The sequence below is a fragment of the Doryrhamphus excisus genome, chromosome 16, assembly GCF_030265055.1.
Source record: "Doryrhamphus excisus isolate RoL2022-K1 chromosome 16, RoL_Dexc_1.0, whole genome shotgun sequence".
NCBI classification, from domain to species: Eukaryota; Metazoa; Chordata; class Actinopteri; order Syngnathiformes; family Syngnathidae; genus Doryrhamphus; species Doryrhamphus excisus.
The window spans coordinates 12,998,438-13,019,987 of NC_080481.1; the positions used below are offsets into that span (position 1 = coordinate 12,998,438).

The 21,550-nt window shown below is 39.8% G+C and overlaps 1 protein-coding gene across 2 annotated transcripts in view; it reads right to left on the bottom strand.

Moving 5' to 3' along the window:
• Window positions 1-9,607: 9,607 nt before the first annotated feature.
• Window positions 9,608-21,550, bottom strand: part of LOC131104687 (cadherin-4-like) — a 248,021-nt gene continuing 236,078 nt past the window's right edge. Inside the window, exons 13-17 of one of the 2 annotated variants that reach the window (XM_058052160.1) lie at window positions 19,472-19,711; window positions 18,951-19,187; window positions 17,762-17,901; window positions 17,505-17,669; window positions 9,608-14,705 (exon numbers count right to left, since the gene is read on the bottom strand). In XM_058052160.1, coding sequence (XP_057908143.1) covers window positions 14,499-14,705; window positions 17,505-17,669; window positions 17,762-17,901; window positions 18,951-19,187; window positions 19,472-19,711 — 989 coding nt within the window. In that variant the 3' untranslated portion in view covers window positions 9,608-14,498. The remainder of the gene's footprint in view (window positions 14,706-17,504; window positions 17,670-17,761; window positions 17,902-18,950; window positions 19,188-19,471; window positions 19,712-21,550) is intronic. The other variant, XM_058052161.1, reaches the window with a different exon arrangement.

A 21,550-nucleotide genomic window follows, 5' to 3' on the forward strand; every position in this document is an offset into this window, starting at 1 on the left:
CAGTCTTGTTTGAGTTTGCATAATGAGAGCCTGCTGGCTGCTTGCAGGATAACGCCTCTGAGTGACAGCTATGAAGATGAATGAATAAATTTTATATATTGAGATATATGCTTCAAATGTGGTCTAGTCGCTTTGTAATATGATGAATCATACCCCGTTAAGTCCCTGGTAAGTCTTGCAATGTCTTGCATTTTGTTATTCGTTATTGCAGTTTCATTTATCTTAAAAAAGCAAACGATTATTTGTGTTCACCAATCAAGTGGCATCTATTTTCTACTTTTCTACCCTGAGGAAATTAGAATTAGGAATTAGACCTGAGAATGTTTGCTTATAGCCTGATACTAACAGTCCAAGTTAAAATATAGTGGGAGTCTATATGTGGGTGGACAAATCATTAGGTACAGCTACACAGTCTACACCCACAGGAGAGAGATATCAAAATACTCTTGGTACTAATTTCACATATCTATCCATCCATTTTCTATGCAGATTATCCTGTTCAGGGACACAAGTAGCGGGAGCCTATCCTATCCTAGCTAACCTTGAGTGACAGGCGGTATACACCATGAACTGGTCACCAGTTAATCACAGTGCATACATAATTTCTGATGTACAACCAAGAACACTGAAGTCATCACACAGCAACCTAACACTCAAAAGGTCCATCAATACATCCATTTTTTTATACCGCTTATCCTCACTAGGGTCGCGGGCATGCTGGAGCCTATTCCAGCCGTGTTCCTCATAAATATTCAAACAAGTGCTAATATGAGTTACAAATTACATTTTTAAAAGTTTTCCTATAATGCATTGCATCTGAGCGAAGCACTCATTGATGCCTGCCGGAGTGTTGCAGCACCATCCATCCAATTTGCCCCCCCAAATAAATGCTTTGCTCAGATTAAATGCATTATGGGAAAAATTTAAAATAATAAAAATATAAAAAAATTGTATTGGTACTTGTTTGTATATTTCTTATTGCACCTTTTGAGTGTTGCCGTGTGATGAGTTAAGTGTTCTTTGCGAGATGACACTGAGTCAGACTGCAATTTCCAATTGGTTGACAAGCTCTTAAAACATAAAAACATAAACATAACTTCAAATGACCGAAGTATCAAAAGTATTGATATTTTGATTTGAGATTCGAACGATCGTGAAATGAACGTGTCTTGACAAACACTCCACAAAATCACGAAAACTATGTTGATATTTTCTGCATCGTGACCATATGTTAGATATCGATTTCACTATGTAGCTGATTCCGGAGACAAAAGGACAAGCGGGACGAGGCCCTTGGGGTCTGGGAATCCTCTTCCGCGTATATTATCTGTGCATAATTGAACAAATTATCAATGAACAGCTGTTACCTGTTACAATGACCCGCTTTAATTTGATCACAACGGACAAGAGGTCTGATGGCATCTGTAGGCTACATCTGTCTGCCTTTCTGATTAGCTCGCCAATTCCTGTGCGCAGTATATCATGACAAACATAATTACTGTCTCCCATCTCTTTTTATGGAGTCTACAAATTGGAAGGCATACACAACTCTCTAAGCCTCAATCAATTACAGTGTGAGAGTGTGTCAACTCACTTTTGTTTGACCCTTGGTGCTGTTTCGCTTCCTGTCAATGCATCATCCCCAAAGTTTTACTTTACAGGTTTGTTGACGTTGGTTTCATCTGCTTGTCGTGGTCATCCATTCCTTTTCGTAGAAAGTGATGGGCCATGAAATTGACCAGCATTAGGGCACTTTGTGACTTTGTGAGTCCTGACAGGTTCCCGCGTGGGCGGCTTTTTGAATTTGTGTTACCTAATAGCAGTAAAAAGCCAATGAAAAAGCAAAACAAATGAATGGAGTTAATGCTTTGACACTTGACAAGTTGAAGTCCTGTGTAATTGGGGACATCATGCATGATGGTTGAAATTCCTGGTGTGTCCTGGTTTTTGGTAGTCAATCTTCCAATCAGTATACAGTAGCAGTAACCAATTTGGATGTACAGGAAACCTCGGATATATCGGATTCAATTGTTCCCACTGGTTTTGTCCGATATAAGCAAAATCCGTTATATACGTATACCGGAAAATGTCCGTTTTACGCATATATCGGATTTATATCCGGTATATGCGTAAATCGGATTTTATCCGTTATAAAAAGGCACTTCCTTGACTATGTTTCCAATGTACCTGGACGCGCAGGCAACGCTGCAAATGCTGCAAATGACGTCGTATAGCGGCCTGTCACGATTCGGCGAATCGGAGCGCCACGATGCGGCCATCCGATATATGCGAGGGAAATTTAATGGAAATGCATTGGAACGGGACTGGAGATTTTGTCCGAAATAGGCGAAATCCGTTATAAAAAATCCGATATATGCAATGAATTTTTATTGGAAATGCATTACAGAAAAATCAGTTCTTTTTTATCTGTCCGTTGTGAGCGAATTTCCGATATATCCGAGTCCGATATATCCGAGGTTTACTGTATAACATATATTTATTCTTTGTTTTTTTTACTTATTAACTCAGTTCAACGAGTTGCTGCTAACAGTTTCGCAAAACCGAGTTTGAAAAAAAAAAAAACGGAACTTAAATCAACCTAAAGGAAGAGTGAAATAAATTAGATAAGTCCCATGGAAACGAAACAAAGGGTCTCTGTGACTCACAAAGCTCCATCTTCAGTGGGAATGAAACAAAATGGAACGGAACACAAAATTACAATAGATTTCCATGAAAGTTATTTAACGCTTGACTCAGTATTCTTCTTCTACTGTCCTGAAAATCAGCCCTACATGTTCAGATTAATATTTAAAGCATTTAAGCAGGGCTCTACATTAAAAACCAATATGACTTGCCCATAGGGAATCCTTAAGGTGAGAACTACTTGCCCGAACTTGCCCCATGTAAAATGAAAAGACTGCCATAATGATATCATGTAATTTTTGAGAATTACATGAGAATCTCAAATAAAGATGAAATGAGAGTACTACCATACTACCTTACATATCGTAGTCGTAGTAAGCAGTGATATTTATAAGTTGTGCACCACAATGAAACATTATTGAATAGACACATTTGTGTACTAGTAAAGTGTTTTTAATCCAGAAAAAAATGCTCAATGGTCAAACAATAATTTGTGAAGCAAAGGTGAGAAAAATACACAGAGAAATGGAAGCGCTAGATTTTGTAGCTTGTGCAAAATCAGCACTTGGTATTGGATCTAATGGGTGGTGTTTCATTGTGACCACTTCAAATTGTCACAGCAATGTGATTCACTCACCTGTGCCATCATTTGATTTGCTGCCGCTAATAAAATACTTCTTTAGGAGGCACAGTTTCATCACTTTTTGCTGTTTCCTTCAGTATTAGACGATGTTGGCAGCGCCGCCATGACAGATGTTTTCGTAGTCAAACGATCGCTGATTGGTTGATCGCGAACAGAGGGTGTGGGTAAAACGCGGACTGTCGATTACGGACCGCGGTCTAAATAAACGATTCTGATTGTTCCATTTCAAGATTTGCAAGGATTGGTTTGCAAATTACCACCGGAATTACGCAGTCCGTGTTTTACCAACACCCAACAAGAACCGCTTAAAAAAAAAAACTCTTGGCAGTATGGCATGCCAAAGTGCACTTGCCCGACGGGAATATCACTGATTAGATTTACTTGCCCGAATTTTGTTTTAACTTGCCCCGGGCCATCGGTACATCGTTATTGTCGAGCCCTGATTTAAGTCTAAAACTCTTGTATTGCGGTCTCATGAATCAAATATAAATAGCGATGGAGACGACAGTGCGCTCTACCTGCAAAGTCATCACTGATTAGCATTGAATATGTATTTTTCCTTATACAAAACAGTATTGTCATTGACTGGTTGGGAATAAGTTAATACAATTTAGTGCAACAAATACTAGAATCGGTACTGTAGGTCAGAGATTGTTTGTGGCATTAGAGGAATATTTTAAACATTATACAAATACATGGCCTCAAGAGCATTACCCGTTTCATTGTACAGAATATTTATTGACTATATTTCATTCTGCAGACTGAATGTACTTCAGTCATTTGAAGACCACTGATTAGCATTGAATATGTATTTTTCCTTATACAATACAGTATTGTTGTTGACAGCTCGATCACTGAGGTCCGAGGGCCAGCTCCAACTTGTGGTGCCCAAGACGAGACTTAAGACCAGGGGGGACCGAGCCTTTTCTGTGGTCGGCCCCAAACTATGGAACTCTCTGCCCTCCCAAGTAAAAAAGGCCCCCAATATCGAAAGCTTTAAGTCTCGTCTTAAAACCCACTTTTATTCTCTGGCTTTTAACTCAGAGTGAGTCGTATGGTCCTGTGTCTTTTAGTTCTTTGTTTTTATTGTAATTGGTTTTATTTTTTTATACTTTTATTGCTTTGTTTCTTGTTTTTAATATTTTAATATCTATTTTATTATTTTATTTCTTAAATGATCTTTTAGTTTTGGATTATTACTTTTTATTTTTACTCGTCTGTGCAGCACTTTGGAAACTCTGTTTATAAAATGTGCTATATAAATAAAGTGGATTGGATTGGATTGGGAATAAGTTAATACAATTTAGTGCAACAAATACTAGAATCGGTACTGTAGGTCAGAGATTGTTTGTGGCATTAGAGGAATATTTTAAACATTATACAAATACATGGCCTCAAGAGCATTTACCCGTTTCATTGTACAGAATATTTATTGACTATATTTCATTCTGCAGACTGAATTCCCCCAATAGTACCGTGTATACATTTGAACATTGCCGAACACAATGTCTTTTGGGCACTCAAAAGATGTCAAAGCCGCTCCATCAGGACCACATCTAGCAGCCCTGCTGAGGCGAGTCGTGACAGATGGCGGGCTCAATGTTGACGTTGCGTATACGTGAGTGATAGATAGCTACCCTGTGAATAACTGCAGAGTCTAATATGATTTGGATGTAAGAATGGAATCTAAATTTGATTTTCGACCGTTCTATGGGCCCAGAGCTTCACTCCTTTATCTCTGTCCCTCGCCTACTATAATGCGGTTGGCTGCAGCTGTTTTCTCAGCGGTGTGGTCTCACTGACCCGCAAGGGAACATTATCGCTTCCAATCGTACCTTCTGTTTGCCTTTTTGAAACACAAGAGCACACATTCTACTGGTCCTTTTAAATTCAGTTGCTGTGGTGTCCGAAAGTTTCAAGTTTGTCTCCTTGTGTAGTTTTGTGTTACTTTTGACCGTTTGAACCCACTTGTCCTCCTGAGAGCTTCGCTCCCCCTCGATGGTGCTGTTGTTCCCTGGAAGGATTAAACCAGGAGTTCACTGTGAGGCCATCGGGCAATCTGCATAACACCCCCCTAAGGTGGAGAAAAAAAAAAATCAACATTGATGTAACACAATAAAGTCAATGTCTAGCTATTTGGTTGTTGTTCTGTGGAGTAAAAGGCATTACATTTTGAGGACTCGGCATATTTTCCTTCCATGATATCAAATGTTGGTGTTGTCTGTGTCCTGAGGACATCCGGCCATCCACCAAAGCCGCCATTAGATGAAGATCCAATCAGACTTGGGCCATTCCCTGTTATTTCCCTCGCGGTATCCTCAGGGGGAAGAGGAAATGTCAACACGGCCACGATACTTTTGTAATATTTTAACAACGATTCACTGCACACGTTTCGCTTTCAACAGCTTGTTCATGCAAACATCAAATATGTTGCCATAAAATTCATCCCCTCGTTTATGCAGCAAGATCACAAGTTTGTACAGACTGATTTTGCTCATGTCATTATTAAAATAAACATCTTCGGATGATAAAAACTGAATATTGGCTAAATGAAGTGTGATGGTGGAATCAAACTTGTGTCTCCTAGCCGTGAGGCCTGCATGCTAACCACTCGTACGCCATGCAGGTAACAAAAAAAACATTCATTCATTTTCTACCGCTTTTCCTCACAAGGGTTGCTGGAGCCTATCCCAGCTGTCTTCAGGCAAGAGGCGGGGTACACACCAGACTGGTCACCAGCCAATCACAGGGCACATATAGACAAACAACCATTCACACTCACATTCATACCTATGGACAATTTGGAGTCACCAATTAACCTAGCATGTTTTTGGAATGTGGGAGGAAACCGGAGTACCCGGAGAAAACCCACGCATGCACGGGGAGAACATGCAAACTCCACACAGAGATGGCCAAGGGTGGAATTGAACTCGGGTCTCCGAGCTGTGAGGCCTGCATGCTAACCACTCGTCCGCCGTGCAGCCCCAGTCCAAAAATCATGCATGCTAATTTCATTAATGACTAGAAATAACTCATGAGTCAGAAATAACTGACTCACGTACCTCCTCATCCAATGCCTTCGCTGTTATATCCCAAATGCCCCCCCACCCCCACACTTTATAGCGCTAGTCTTGTGTTCATGTTGTGTAAAAATGTGTTTACTTGTGCAAATGTATGCCAAGTTTTTTTTTTGTGTTTTTTTTTTTTTACCAGTTCCACACTATGTTCCTTCATTAGAAGTTCAGTTTGGAATTACATTTTTTTCCCCCTTTTAAGTACTCGCTAGTGTGACCAACTACGGCCGAGTGGGCATGCCTGGAGGCAGGCTGTGGGTGCTTTTGCGGGAACCACCAAATCCAAAGAAATACAGCTGAATAGGTGCAGATTCTGGAAGATCTATAAAGCTTTGTGTATTTCCTCTATAGGAGTCCACAAATCAATACAAAGCGCCGAAAAATGAGCATAATAGGTCCCTTTTAAGAAAATGATCAAGGGGGATCAGGTAACACCAATTTTTAATTTATCTCACAGAGAATCTTGCAGAGAATCTTTCAGACCCAACTGAAAAATAAACTGCCATGATTTTGATTATTATCCTGTCTGATGTCTGTTAAAAAAAAACACATTTGGCAACATGTGACTGAAGCATCTGCACATTAAATCAGTGATAACAGAATTCGGATGTCTCCAAATCGCAGTCATTTCCACTTTCCAGGAACGAAGCAATTTTTGTAGTTGCAAGAACATTTGCATGTGAGGAAGCTTGTTGGCATAATGCATTTCACCTCATCTATATTTAAAATGTTTACTGTGATTTTACATTCAGGGCAAAGTTGCCAAGCTTGAATAAATATGTTGAATTAAATGTCAAGAAAAATACACGAGCGCATTTAAAATACTCCCAGTTCATTTTTGTAATATGACACAAACATTTTTTTTAGTTAAAGATGTCATCATAATACACACAATCCACTGCAATACCCAGCGGCAAATTTGCATTATAAATACACCTGCCTAATAATCCTTGTTGTGGTGTTTTTTTGGAGTGTTTTCCTGACTAACTATGCTGCCAACTCTTCCTGTTCTCTTCCTGCAGAGTTGGCACCCAACGTTGCCAAGGAAATGGCACAGTGAGCATGACTTGCATAGTTAATGCATAATAAAAAGCAATTGCCTTTTTTACATGACATATTATTATATGTCATATTTTTAAATGGGCGAGCCGACACAAATGTGTCTAGCATTTGTTATATTCATGTTATATTTATATTTAAATTTAAAAAATAGCCTGCATCTCTGATATAGGATATTTTAAATTTTTTTCAATGTATTTTTTTTAATCACATTTTTTGCTGTTTTTTTTTTTTGGTATTCTTGTTTAATTTCATTTTTAAACCTAGTCACTGGGGCCCTCCACTTAATTCATCCTTGGCTGACACTGTCCTCTTCTTTGCTCTACTGGGGGCTGACATGTTTGTTTCACGCCTGTCTTCCGGAATCCTTTTGCACAGCGCATTAAAATGTTATATTCCATTATATTCCATTGCATAAGAAGGGAGGGGAACGGTCAAAATGATCAGGATAGATTATGGAATGAATGGAAATTGAGACTAAAACATGACTGTGTACTTTAAAAGGGGTGATAGAGTGTAAAAATCAGCTAAGTGCTAAGTATCACCTAGAAAACCGCAACATGACTTGTAGTCCTACGGGAGGAAGGGGATTAGCATGAAGTCAACACATCACAGAATTCAACCTTGGAGAAACAAATGCCATTCCTATGACCTCTTGATGAAAATCTAGAGCCACACCTTCAACGGCTATCACTTGTCAACAAAATGAATCCACTTTGCTCTGAATCGGAAGTGTGATAATCTGTGCAACAACATCTCAGCTTAATATAGCATTTGGTTCGGACATTTGGACATCATAATGGTTCCACGTAGTAAAAATGGACAAGGTATGGTGGATCTTTAATTAAATTAAAATTAAACAGACTTAAACATACAGAAAATCAGAATTGGATCATGGCATCTGTCCTCCCTGTCGCCAATTTATTATACACCGTGACGCCATTATTATTCTCTAAACAGACAATAAAATACATAGAAACTTCATAGGAAGGCGCTTGCAATACTCGCCTGAAGGGATACAGGCGTGCATGAACTGGAACGTGCTTGTCACTGCCGTTCTTCCATAGAGAGGAAAAGCCAGTTATTTTAACAGCAGCAACACCAGCTAGAGAACAGCAAGTCAAATGCAAGATATTTTTTTTTAAGGCTGTTGCATAAATGAATGACTAGCCACGTTTACATGGACCCAAATATTCCAATTGCATTCGGTTTATTTGCTCAAATGGAAAGAATCTAACCTTTGTATACACCTCATTAAGAAAAAAAAGTGCCAATCCGAATGAATATACAGTAAACCTCGGATATATCGGACTCGGATATATCGGAAATTCGCTCACAATGGACAGATAAAAAAGAACCAATTTTTCTGTAATGCATTTCCAATAAAAATTAATTGCATTTTTTATAACGGATTTCGCCTATTTCGGACAAAATCTCCAGTCCCGTTCCAATGCATTTCCATTAAATTTCCCTCGCATATATCGGATGGCCGCATCGTGGCGCTCCGATTCACCGAACCGTGACAGGCCGCTATACGACGTAATTTGCAGCGTTTGCAGCGTTGCCTGCGCGTCCAGGTACATTGGAAACATAGTCAAGGAAGTGCCTTTTTATAACGGATAAAATCCGATTTACGCATATACCGGATATAAATCCGATATATGCGTAAAACGGACATTTTCCGGTATACGCATATAACGGATTTTGCTTATATCGGACAAAACCAGTGGGAACAATTGAATCCGATATATCCGAGGTTTACTGTATAATCAGATTCACAGGGGTGGAATATTGAGGTATCTTGTACCTGCTCAAACGGAAAGTTGTCAACGTTCTTCTTCTTCTGTTGTTTATTGGCGGTTGACAAGCAGCTTTCTGTGTGCATTACCGCACACTATCCATTATCTGTGGAACAGAATCTAAACCCTTCTATACTTTATTCACAAGTCCAGTTTGTCTTTAAAAATAAAATATATATCTATATAAAACATGTCCTGAGTTTAATTATAAAATATTAGCAAGATTGAATTTTTTCTTTTCCTATTTAAATTTATCCCGGATGCGTTCTCTCAGTGCATGCTCAGATATGACGTAACACGGAGCTCGAGATGTTCTTCAGTTTTAAAAATAGAGGCCAGCAATCGGCACTGGACTGCTGCGGAAAGCTTGTTTTTGATCCAAACTAAACTATCATGTTATGTTGATGTTTACGCTTTACTGGGCATGCCCTATTAACTATTCTGTTTGATTATAGCGCCGCATGTAGACAAGAGATTGCAATATTCCTTACCATGTATACCGTGTTTTCGGAAAAGTCATTCAGAAAGAGGAAAACTTCGCATGTCAACGTTAATGACCTCCAAGATGGAGGATTATATACCTAAATTCAGCAAAATGTGATCAGACTTTTATTAAAAAAAAAAAAAATCAGTACTTCATATACGTACAAGTAAAAGGTAAACACACAAGTATTCATCAGGTCCTGAAAAATAAATAAATGGAATTAAAAAGTATTTGAAAACATTTTTAACTGAAGTGATTCATTTGACATTTCTTCTCATCCTCTTAAAAAGCAAAATGTACGAAATGTATAAAAAAAAAGAGATGCCATGAACCTCGCTGCATGTCACTGAATAATTTGGTTGTGTAATTACACACTTGACGGTTGAGCAGACACTCCAGAGACCCAACTATGTTTATACAAGCAATTAAAAAAAGTCTGTTTTCCATAATATGTCCCCTTTAACATTTTAACAACACTTGAGAGAGGAACTACAGATACAAAGACGAGGCAGACTTCTTATAAGCAGGGGAATTCTTTATTTATAACACACAGTCCTGAAAATGATTCTCCACTTCAGTATCTATTTTACAATGCTTATCTGCATACTGCGCGGGTACGCAGGTACTGTACGGTATTTGGAACCCAAGGTTGCACTATAAACACACGCTTGAAACAACATTATCTCTCTTTTCCATTTTTTTTCTTCTTTTTTTTTGTTTTTTTTTTTTACAAAATGGGTACAAACACCAATACAAAAATGCTTGTGCTGTCGACAATTTACAAAAAGCTATTTTTCTTAGACTTTAGATACCTGTGCATGTTATTATTACAACATTATAACTTTTTCATCTCAAACCGTGGATATGGTAATGCCAGGATTTCATCATGCCGGTTGCCAGACGTTGTCACATTTTGGATAGTTACTGTAATAGAATTCATCTGGCAATTATAAAAAAAAAGACATGCAAAAAAAAGCTCAAGTCGTACATTAAACTTGGTCTGTTTAGCGAGCAAATACTACAGTATGTACACTTGTACTTGAGCAAAGAGATCTCCGAAGAACTTTATTGTGGTGGCAGCCATAACTCCTGCAAACGGGTCACGTTTGTCCATGGTCGCAAATCGTCCACACAGAAATAGGAAGTACTAAGGAGAGCAATCGTTCTTCAGTCGTTTTGCTATCTCTTGTATAACTTCACCAATAATACGGTTAAGAGAATTTGTCAACAAGCAACATGATAACAGCGCTGTCAGATTCGAAATGTTGTCGTGTTTGTCTGCTCGGAGACACTTTGTCCTCTGGCAAGTCACACTACGTCTTACGAGGGGGCCCTTTGGCCTTTGCAGTCAATTTGAAACGCTGGAATAGAACTGGTATATATGTACAGTAAGGCCAAGAGGAGTGTGTGTGTGTGTGTGTGCATGTGTGTGTCTGTTGGACTGTACAAGCAAATTTCAAAGGTCGGAGCCTTGACTCTTTGCTCTGAAGAAACCCAAGTGGAACGGCGACACAACTTATGGCTGTGTGAGCGTGCTCAAAAGTTCTCTTCACCATGGCTTTTTTTAGTGGTGAAATCGACCCCGTCGATGTGAGTGAGAGAAGGAAAAAAAAAAAAAAAAAAATCACACAGTCCCAAGTGATTCATGTTGACAAACGTATATATATAAAAAAAAAAGCTCCTGTATATACAACATTTATGTGTCAGACACAAATCACAGATAGCGAGCGTAACAGCTGTGTTTATTTTGTGAGGATATTCAGGAGGTGGAGGAGCAACCGGAGAGATAAGAGCTAATCCGGTATAGCAAACGTCCCTCCTTGCCTTGACTCTGATTGCCCTTTAAGCTGACAGCGGTTGGGAAAAATCACGGCTGTCGCTTTTTTTCTGCACTATAAAGGTGCAATTTTGCACCCGTTTTGTCTCTGAATCGTTCGATTCTGACCCTGTTAACCTCATTGCTTAGAACATGGTATTCCAATCTTGGACAGATTTAGTCTTTAAAAGTCTTTGACATTTGCATTGGGAGGAAAACTTCTATTATGTTTCTTATCACAAACAGATAATCAGTACAGTTTTCTAAGCCGACGACCCACAGGGAAATATTTTCCACTTATTTCTAGATAAGTTTGAATAATTTATACAAACATTTAGAAGTCTTTATTCGAGTTAAAGATGGCTGTACGCTCTGAAGTATGATGACACGAGTCCATAAGCAGAGTTGCTTTTTATTAAGCCTCGACAAAACTTCGTCTTTGAGATAATCTGTTAAAGCGCCACTTGGACAAATCGACTTTGATATATAACGTGTCATAACTTCAGAACAAACTTTTCCTTGCACTAACTTCTTGAGTAAAAAACTCTTGAACTTGCAGCCAAAATATCCAGGGGAACATTTTCAGATGAATGTTCAAGTGCGCCTGACGAGAGACAGATTGAAGGGCTGAGAAATCCCTGGCTGAGGCTCAAATCCCTCAATATCTGTAAGCACCAACATTTTTATATTTAAATATTGTCAAGAAACAGAAACCCAGAAGCAAAAAAAATAAGAACAATATACACTCAACAAAAATATAAGTGCAACACTCCCAATTTTTCATGAGCCAAACTCAAAGATCTAAGGCCCTGTCCACACGGGAATGTCTTTGGGATTTTGTTTGCCAGTCAGTCAGGCGCACCAAAGCGCACCAAGGCGCACCTCTACAGTACGTGTGGCGCTGTGAACTGACTTTCCGAGTCTAGACTTGCAATTAGTGGAATCATTTTGTGAATCATTATGGAGAATAAGAGAACAAAACAAGTGTTGCGTTCATATTTTTGTATATATATTTTTCAGTAACATAAAGAGCAAGGGATTTATTGGTATAAAAATCACTTTAGGTCAGTGATTCTTAACTGGTGGGTCGGAGCAGTTTTCAGTGGGTCAAAAAAAATTATGTAATCACCCAATGTCCGTGAATGCACCTCAAAATGGTGCTACCACGAGGCGCTTGCCATGATTATGGGGAACTTGGTTAAGCTTGAATGGAAGGGGAAGGACATGCAACGGAGAAAGGGGGAATTTCACCCACAGTGCAGACTACCAGGTTCGACCTGTTGGCTCAGGCACAGGCGTGGTCTGCAAAAGAAATTTTATTCATTCATTTTCTACCCTGGTCTCTTAGCACGGGGGTCACGGGGGGTGCTGGAGCCTATCCCAGCTGTCTTTCGAGAGGCGGGGTACACCCTGGACTGGTCGCCAGCCAATCACAGCGCACATATAGACAAACAACCATTCACACTCACATTTATATGGATATATGGACAATTTGGAGTCGCTAATTAACCTAGCATGTTTTTGGAATGTGGGAGGAAACCCGGAGTACCCGGAGAGAACATGCAAACTCCACACGGAGATGGCCGAGGGTGGAATTGAACCCTGCGCGCTAACCACTGGACCACCGTACCGCCCCAGAAATTGTTATTATTACTGTGCAAATGCTCTGATTCAATTCTCCTATGTACTCAAAAACTTCTTGTTCCAATAAATTTTGAATTTGTGGATAAAAAAAAAAACATATTGCTCCTGAAATGATCATGAAACTTGTTTTGTGCTGGCACACGGTGTTAGTGTCAAAATGACACCGCCAGCGCTTTGAAAAAGGGTGGGATATAATTCTTGCAAAACTTTCAAAAGTTAGCATCCTCTGGGCAGCTACGTAACCATTACAAATGTCATTAAAGGGGGATGTTGGGTCCTGCAGCCGAACCAGTTAAAAACCACTGCTCCAGGTGAATTTACAAAAAAAATCATATTATAAGAAGTAAACTTGTAAAATGGGCACACCCTTCGGGGATGTGGATGAACGTGCAAACCTTAAATGACTTTAAAGGCAAGAGATGGCAAACATGCCTCTTGCCACAAGTGCGAAAAACTCGACTTCAAAACAAACACAGCTGCTAGTGAAGACACAAAAAAAACAAAGCCACTTCTCCATGACAGTCCCATCTCAATTTTTTTTTTTTTTTTTTTGTGATTTATGCAATCACATTCAACTCGGCTGCCATCCTAAAATGCACATTTATTGATTTTTTCCCTGTAGGCCATTGAAAAGCATGTCTACATAACACACCCTCGTTAAGATGGTCAAAGCTGAAAGCAACACTGCAACCTCCCGCAGCTAAACCACGGCCCTGCAGCACGATGGAAAAGGTCTGAGTTAAAGGGTCAGGGATCAAATGAAGGCGCATACGCTCAGAAAATGGCAACTAATCCTGAGTTAGAGGGAGTCTGTTAAAATATGCACCACTGAAGGCACTTTTTTTTTTTTTAAACAACAGTGCTTCTATTCCAAGTAATTCAAGTTCAAGAGAGAATAAACAAGGGCCCTCTGCACAGGAGGGACTGTCATATCTGGGTTCTTGTTCCTTTTTGTTACCCCCCTAGATAAAGATGCTCAAATCTAAAGCTTCTGCGCAAAGGCAGACAGGGGCTGACAGCTAGAGGGAGGTGAAAACCTTCTGGAATAAGGAAAAACTTGTTGTGGGGTGAAGAAAAAAAAAAAACACAAAACAAAGTCACAAGAAAAAGGACAGAAGCAACTGAACCCAGCATCAGGCTTGAAACATGCAATGACATTTTGAAAATACTAATTCTTAGCTTCCGCTTGAGTCAGATGGCGTCGGGCCTCTGGAGCAGGTAGTTGGATTGTTGGTTGGTCAGTGTGAACTTGTTGCAACCCCTGGTGTTGGTTGGACATTAGCATGGCAGGCCAGCTGACAGGACAAGTGCGTGAGTGTGTGTGTTTATGTGAGATTTAATCCTCCTCCCCACCTCCGTACATGTCTGCCAGCTTCTTGAAGCGGGGTCCCCAGTCGTTGAGGTAGTCATAGTCATGCTCTCCGGTGCTGGAAGAGTTGAGAGAACTGACCGAGCCAGCGGTGGAGCCACTGCCTTCATAGTCAAAGACCAGCAGAGAGTCATAAGGTGGTGCTGTGGGGTCGTTGTCAGCTGCTCGGAGACCCTATACACAGGTAGAATATGAGCGGCCAGTTTACAGCTTAACCACATCATTTGATAAACAGTTCACCCTCGGTTTGAGTATGTTTTATGAAAAAAAAAACAAATGTTCCACTGTAAATGAAACCTCGATTCCAGTTTGCATGTTCTCCCCATTCCTTATTTCTAAAATCACAAATAGTTAAACTTGCTGATATAGTTAATCTTCAAACAGCTAAAATAATGCATAAGGCTAAAAATAACCAATTTGTATGGTCATATCACCTCGTACTTCGGTACGTGACAAAAATACAATTTAAAAAAACAACAAAAAACCTTAAACCATATTAGGAAAGCAGGAAGTGAACAAATGTAACAGTTACTGATTGTAAAAGCAGGACAAATGTAACAGTTTAAAAATAAAAATAAAAATAAAAATAAAAATAAAAATAAAAATAAAAATAAAAATAAAAATAAAAATAAAAATAAAAATAAAAATAAAAATAAAAATAAAAATAAAAATAAAAATAGGAAAGCAGGAAGTGAACAAATGTAACAGTTACTGATTGTAAAAGCAGGAAGTGAATGTAACAGATAAAAAATGTAACAGTTAAAAAATAAAAATAAAAACTGTATTAGGAAAGCAGGAAGTGAACAAATGTAACAGTTACTGATTGTAAAAGTACCAGATGGAAGCCTAGGATTTAATAAGCTTTGCTTCTTCCTACTCCTTTTGGACATATGGAACTGTGAACTGATTATGTGATGCACTCAATTGTAATCTGATGCATGTTCAAATGAAATAAAACCATTACCATTACCAATCTTGTGTTGTTATGTCAGTACTTATTCTGCTATAACTTGTGCATCTGGTCCGTGTGACATGTTTCCAACCCACTATTACTCAGGGATAGGTTAAATGCTCACTTTAAATGTCACAAAATACCTTACAATTCACCAACCTGCCTACCAATTTAGGTTGAAAACAGGGGCTGTTACATTAATCTTAAGGATCTTTGCTATCTTTGACCTTGACAAAAGATAAAAACGTTTGAGGATATCGCTGACAGAAAGAAAAATGGACGGCTCCATCACGTGCAACCATGTCAAATTACATTGACTGAATTGATAGTGGTTTTGTTCCTTGTATTCAGGATTTGTACAAGAGCACATAACATAACATAACTCTTGTTTATAAGTACAGTCCAGTTTTCGTATGATTGATTTATGTTAAAATTCAGTTCTCAGTTCTTGTTATGCTAAGAGTCCACTGGGCCGGCGCCAGTTGGTGCCAGTTCACGTCAATGCAAATTTGCTGTGGCGCCAATAAGGTGCCTAGTGGCGTGCAGTGGTTCAAACTGCCTCCCAACTGGCTTGTGATGGCCCATAACGGCGGCAAAAAGTTTGGTGGCAAGAAAATTTCTAAATTTTTAAAATTTTCATCACCCCACTTGCATCAAGCAATCGGCACAAAGTGTCCACCAAGTGGAACCAAATGGCGCAAACAATCCACCTATTGGAATCCACTGGAATTGCTTGCTCTGCCGCCATAGCAAACCACTACGTGCAAATCAAATAATATTTGGCACGAACTGGCACCAACTGGTGCCGGCCCAATGGGCTCCTAGCATAAAATACCTCAGTTACCTTTACAATACTGTGTGCAACTGTTGTAGTACACCCTTTACGTGCAATACAGTATAAAGTTAAAGCAGTGCCGTCTCTCTAAAGTTTAGAGTGGTGAGTGTGAGAAACACTGCAAAAGCAGTAAAGGTGTTAACAAAACAGTTGGTGTTGCTTGTGGTGTGATTGTTTCGGACAGCATCATTTGTGGGAAGGCAAGTTGCTACGTATGGATTTAGCAAAAAAAAAAAAGTGATTCTGTTGACGGAATTAAGGCCAGCAGAGTCTGGTTTGGAAAATGTAAAAAAAAAAGGCAGGCATACACAGTGCTGGAGAGGTGCCACCCAACTATCCATTTCCTTTGTAATTCATTGTTTTGCATTGTTTTGTGCATGGACACAATCCATCCAGGTAAAACACTAGAAACAGACGCTATGGGTAGTTTTTTGTGCCACAAGGGTGACAGTTGAAGACAAAGAGCTACACTCCAACCGTCCTTGTTGTTGTGCACAAAAAATGCTCACTAAAGTTCAAAGTGATTTGTCATTTATATGTATTTTGCATGTAAATCTACAATTATTCTCTATGTTATGTATTTTTTGTTCATATCTGAAGGTGTCTCGAACTGATTAATTGGATTGACATACATTATGTATGACAAAGGAGGACCATTGACAAAAAAAAGTTGGCCAGACGACGGGGTCTCCATCCACTTCCCTTCAATACACGAAGAGGCAACGGATAGAAATGTAAAAATCGAAACTGCCTCCATCCCTGGGGACTAAGCGGGTGGCAGGAATGCTGCGTATTTGTTGTGTTTGTGTTTACTAGGCTGCTGGAACGGGATCAGGTGTGTGTATGTGTGTGTGTGAATGAGAGACAAGGTTGGATGGATCAAAGCTGAACAGCTGCCAACACCTCTCAAGTGTGAACATGCTGTCAGAAGTCTGTCAATCAGCATTTTCTCACATCAGAGTGCCGACATTTTAGGTGTGTGTGTGTGTTTGTGTTTGCACGCGTGAAAATGTAAAGTCTGTGCTATTAGAGCAACATACAGATGTAAAATAAAATGAATGTCCTTTCTGTGGGCACATGTATTAAATGTCGGGGCCAATGACAATTGAAAAGCCAACCTACTGAAGGAGAAACAATCGAAATATAATCATGTACACATGTCACTCGTGTCCAAGTGTGTGTTCACCTCATGGATAAAGTCCCCGATGTCTCCAGGGTGGGGCACCACAGGTCTGATCGGGTACTGGGATTCAGGGATGATGGGCCGTTCATCCACTCTGCGGACACCGGGAGGCTTGCTTATGATGTGCTCCAAAGAGTCAGGCTGCTGCAGCTGACTCAGGTCGTAGTCCTACAAGTCCAGAGGGTGGCACAGATGTAATCAGGGGTACAAGAGGTCAAATTAGAGATCATGTGTGTGAGTTTCTTCTCCTGGGATCTCACCTGGTCCTCTTCGCCCCCACCTTCTTCGTCGTATTTCAGGATGTTGTCTCTGACATCATCCTCCGGGTCAATGAGCAGCTGTTTGGTGTGCCTCTCCTTCTCTCTGCGCTTGATCCACACCACAAACAGCAGTACCATGCCTGCAAAGACACTCAAACATAAATGGGACGAATTCCAAAGCTGTATGAAACACAATAAGATGTCTTATTTTGTTGTGGTCATGTGCTCGCTTTGCTCTTCTCTTCAGTTTTTGTTATTTAGACTCTGCCTCATATGACTTTAATGACTACAACTAGAAAACTGTCGAGTTTACTGGCTTTAGCCGATAAGACCTAAAACGTTCTTGCTCTGACATAGAAGAAAAAGTCATCAACAAGGTTAGGAATTAGACAAACTTGTATGGCAGTAGGCTGCATGGTGGAGAGTGGTTAGCGCGTAGACCACAAAGCTAGGAGACCGAGTTCGATTCCACCCTCTGCCATCTCTGTGAGGACTTTGCATGTTCTCCCCGTACATGCGTGGGTTTTCTATGGTTTCTATGGTTTCCTCCCACATTCCAAAAACATGCTAGGTTCATTGGCGACTCCAAATTGTCCATAGGTATGAATGTGAGTGTGAATGGTTGTTTGTCTATATGTGCCCTGTGATTGGCTGACGACCAGTCCAGGGTGTACCCTGCCTCTTGCCTGAAGACAGCTGGGATAGGCTCCAGCACCCCCGCGAGGATAAGCGGAAGAAAATGAATGAATGAATGTATGGAAGTACTAAACGTTGGGTTTTCTTATTATTCTGCAATATAGTTTTATCTTCCAAAGAATGTTGCAGTATTGCAGTATAGATACAAGCAGTACTGAAAAGGTTACCACTCAAGAGATAAGCTTCGGTACTTCTACGTGCAAAATGATGCACATATCTCTGATGTCCATTGACTACTTTCTAAGACTACTTTTGACAACTGTGACTGTAACATATAACATATAGTAAAGTAATGTATATGTATTATTGTAAGGTAAGGCAAACATATATTGGTTGCATAAGTCAATAATGCCACCTAACGATTAGACATCCCCAGGCAGCTAGGGAGCACAAATCCTCACCAATCAATTGTTCATATTAAATGTGTATAGTTGTGTTAATGACATGGTAAAGAACCACAAGGTATTGTGTGTTATGCACAGATGATACTCACTGAGCAGTATGATGATGCAGATCAGGATAGAGATGATGGCTCCGGTTCCCAAGCCGGTGGCTGCCACAGCACCCACTGCAGTACAATCTCCATTTTGATCACATGGACACACTTTCACTTTGATGACCGACCTGTTGGACAAGGTCGGATTTCCCGAGTCGGACACAGTTATTGGGACCTCATACATGCCTGGCTCCAAATAGACCTGGTATCTCAGACTCAGGCGGGCATAGTTGCCTGTGCAGAGAAAGGAGAAGTAGTATTATTATGAAATCCCAAACAAGACATTTTTAAGAATGCTATATGTTTATGATTGGTTGTAGCATACAGTGGCGTGAAACTACATTATATTGACTTTTGTTTCTAAAATTGCATTGATACTCAAACAATACTTATTCATGTTTAATAAATTCCTCTAAGAGTGTGAATCAAAACTCAGGCTCATGATCTTATTGAGCTCATAAGAATACAGGTATGAATATTGGCCTATTATGGGAGATATTTTTGTAATTTCCTCTCACCGCTGATTCGTGTAATTGTCCAGTTGCGTTTGATGCTTGAAGGATATGTGGGCAGCTCGAAGACAAAAGGCCCAGCGTTGGAGTCAATGTCGGCGTCAGCAGCAGTGATATTGACACCGTTGGCATTCTTGTTCATCTGCTCACAGATCTGAGACTCCCTGGGTGTAAGTGCTGGGGGGTTGTCGTTAATATCTATCAGATAGATCTGCAGTGTGCCGGTGCCGCTGGCTGCAGGAGAGCCTGGGAGCAAGAAAGAAGGGGGGGAGGGCGTGTAGAGAAAACCATATCATGTCAAGAGAAAAAGATGCCAAGAGAAGATGTGTGCTGTGAAAAGGGGGGATGGGGGTGGTTTCACTGGGTTCAGCAGTTGAAGGCTGACGGAATGAAGCCAAATAGCCACATAAAAAAAATAAAAATAAATAAATAACAAAAAATAGAAGACTTGAGAATCCCCAGCAATTATAATGTTGGGAGAGTGGGAGGAGAATTTTTCTCCTTGACAGAAATACTTTTGACAGTGGTGCTCTCCAAGTCCCCGTTTAGCCTTGCAGGCAAATGAAACGCATCACTGTCGATGCAGACGCAGGTCATAGCTCATCCACTCACATAAAGATGCAAAATAACGATGACTGTAACACAATCAAATGAGTCCTTGCCTGTGTGTGTGTGTTTATGCCGACTATGGCCGATATCGATGATAAAGGCGTCCTGTCTGCCAATGCACTTTTGAAGAATGCATTTTTGTATTAGATTGTATTGCACAAAGTACTCTAATCTCACATCTTACACAACTGGAATGAACATGTATCAGTTTTTATTCTTATTTCACCCTATTGTCATTTGAGCAACAAGTCCTGTGTCGACAGGAGCCTTGTTTTAACGAGGATACAAAAACTCTACAGTACAGTGGAACAGATCCAGATATGCGTGAGTCACTTATTAACTTTGTGTGTCCAACCTCGTTAAAATGCTAACGAAGGTTTGAACTTGTTTGAGTGTTATAAAGATGGCTACTATCGCGGATTTCACTTATTGATGGGTAGTTTGGGAAACTATACCTAAAAACTATATCTACACTATCTATATTTACTATATGTACACTGAAAATAATTCTACCAAGAAGCAAAGGAACACTCTATACGTGTTTTACCTCTTAATGAAAAATACGGTACTACTTTAATGAATGTGAATTTGTCAACAAAGAGTTTCATATTGGACGCAAGATAAACTACTCAAGAAAACAATGTTCCAATACCTATTGGCTTATAATAAATCAATAATGGCCTGTGTAAAGACCCCCCCCCCACATGCGATACACACTTTATATTGTATGTTAGTGTTTGCCTCTATAATAAATGTCTGAAAAACCAACATCTGATGAATGGGCCACAAAAGTAAAGTTCCATATTCACCACTCCAATGACAAAGACACTACCTCCTACAAATTGGTAACCTTTTTCTTTAAAAGTCACATTCATCAAGTAATTAAATTAAATTAGCATATTAAGATGGTAAGCAACCTGTGGCTACCTTCACATTTATTATATGCCATCTACATACTTAATATGCAGTGTATAATGCAGTAAAAAACAAAACTGTTACCTTCAAACACACACACGCATGCATGCACACACACAATTTCCCATACTGCTGCTTTGCTAATCCCATGTACGAGGGACAAGGCGAAGCAGCTTGCTGCGGTTGATAGGCGAATTATGTGGGTTTTAACCAGCTAAATAAATAATTATGTTTGTGGAAGTTCCTCAAAAGGATTTGTATTCAGCGCTTTATGTGACAGCGGCATTGGCACGGTGAATATAGAATATAGAATACGTTTGGCACGTCACATATTTGCACATCAACAAAAGCATAATGAAGGAAATGTGTGTCAAAGGTGTGAGGTTACGTGATTGTTTGATATTTGGCATGTGGCTGCCACAACCTCCCCATGTCTCCTCCTACTACTACTCAGTATTTGAGCACATCTTACCCTAATCCTGCTTATGACGGCTGGCACTTCAGCGCCGCCCACAAAGTCAACATGAACATAACCCTGAAGTGCTGGCGGCTCATCTTTTA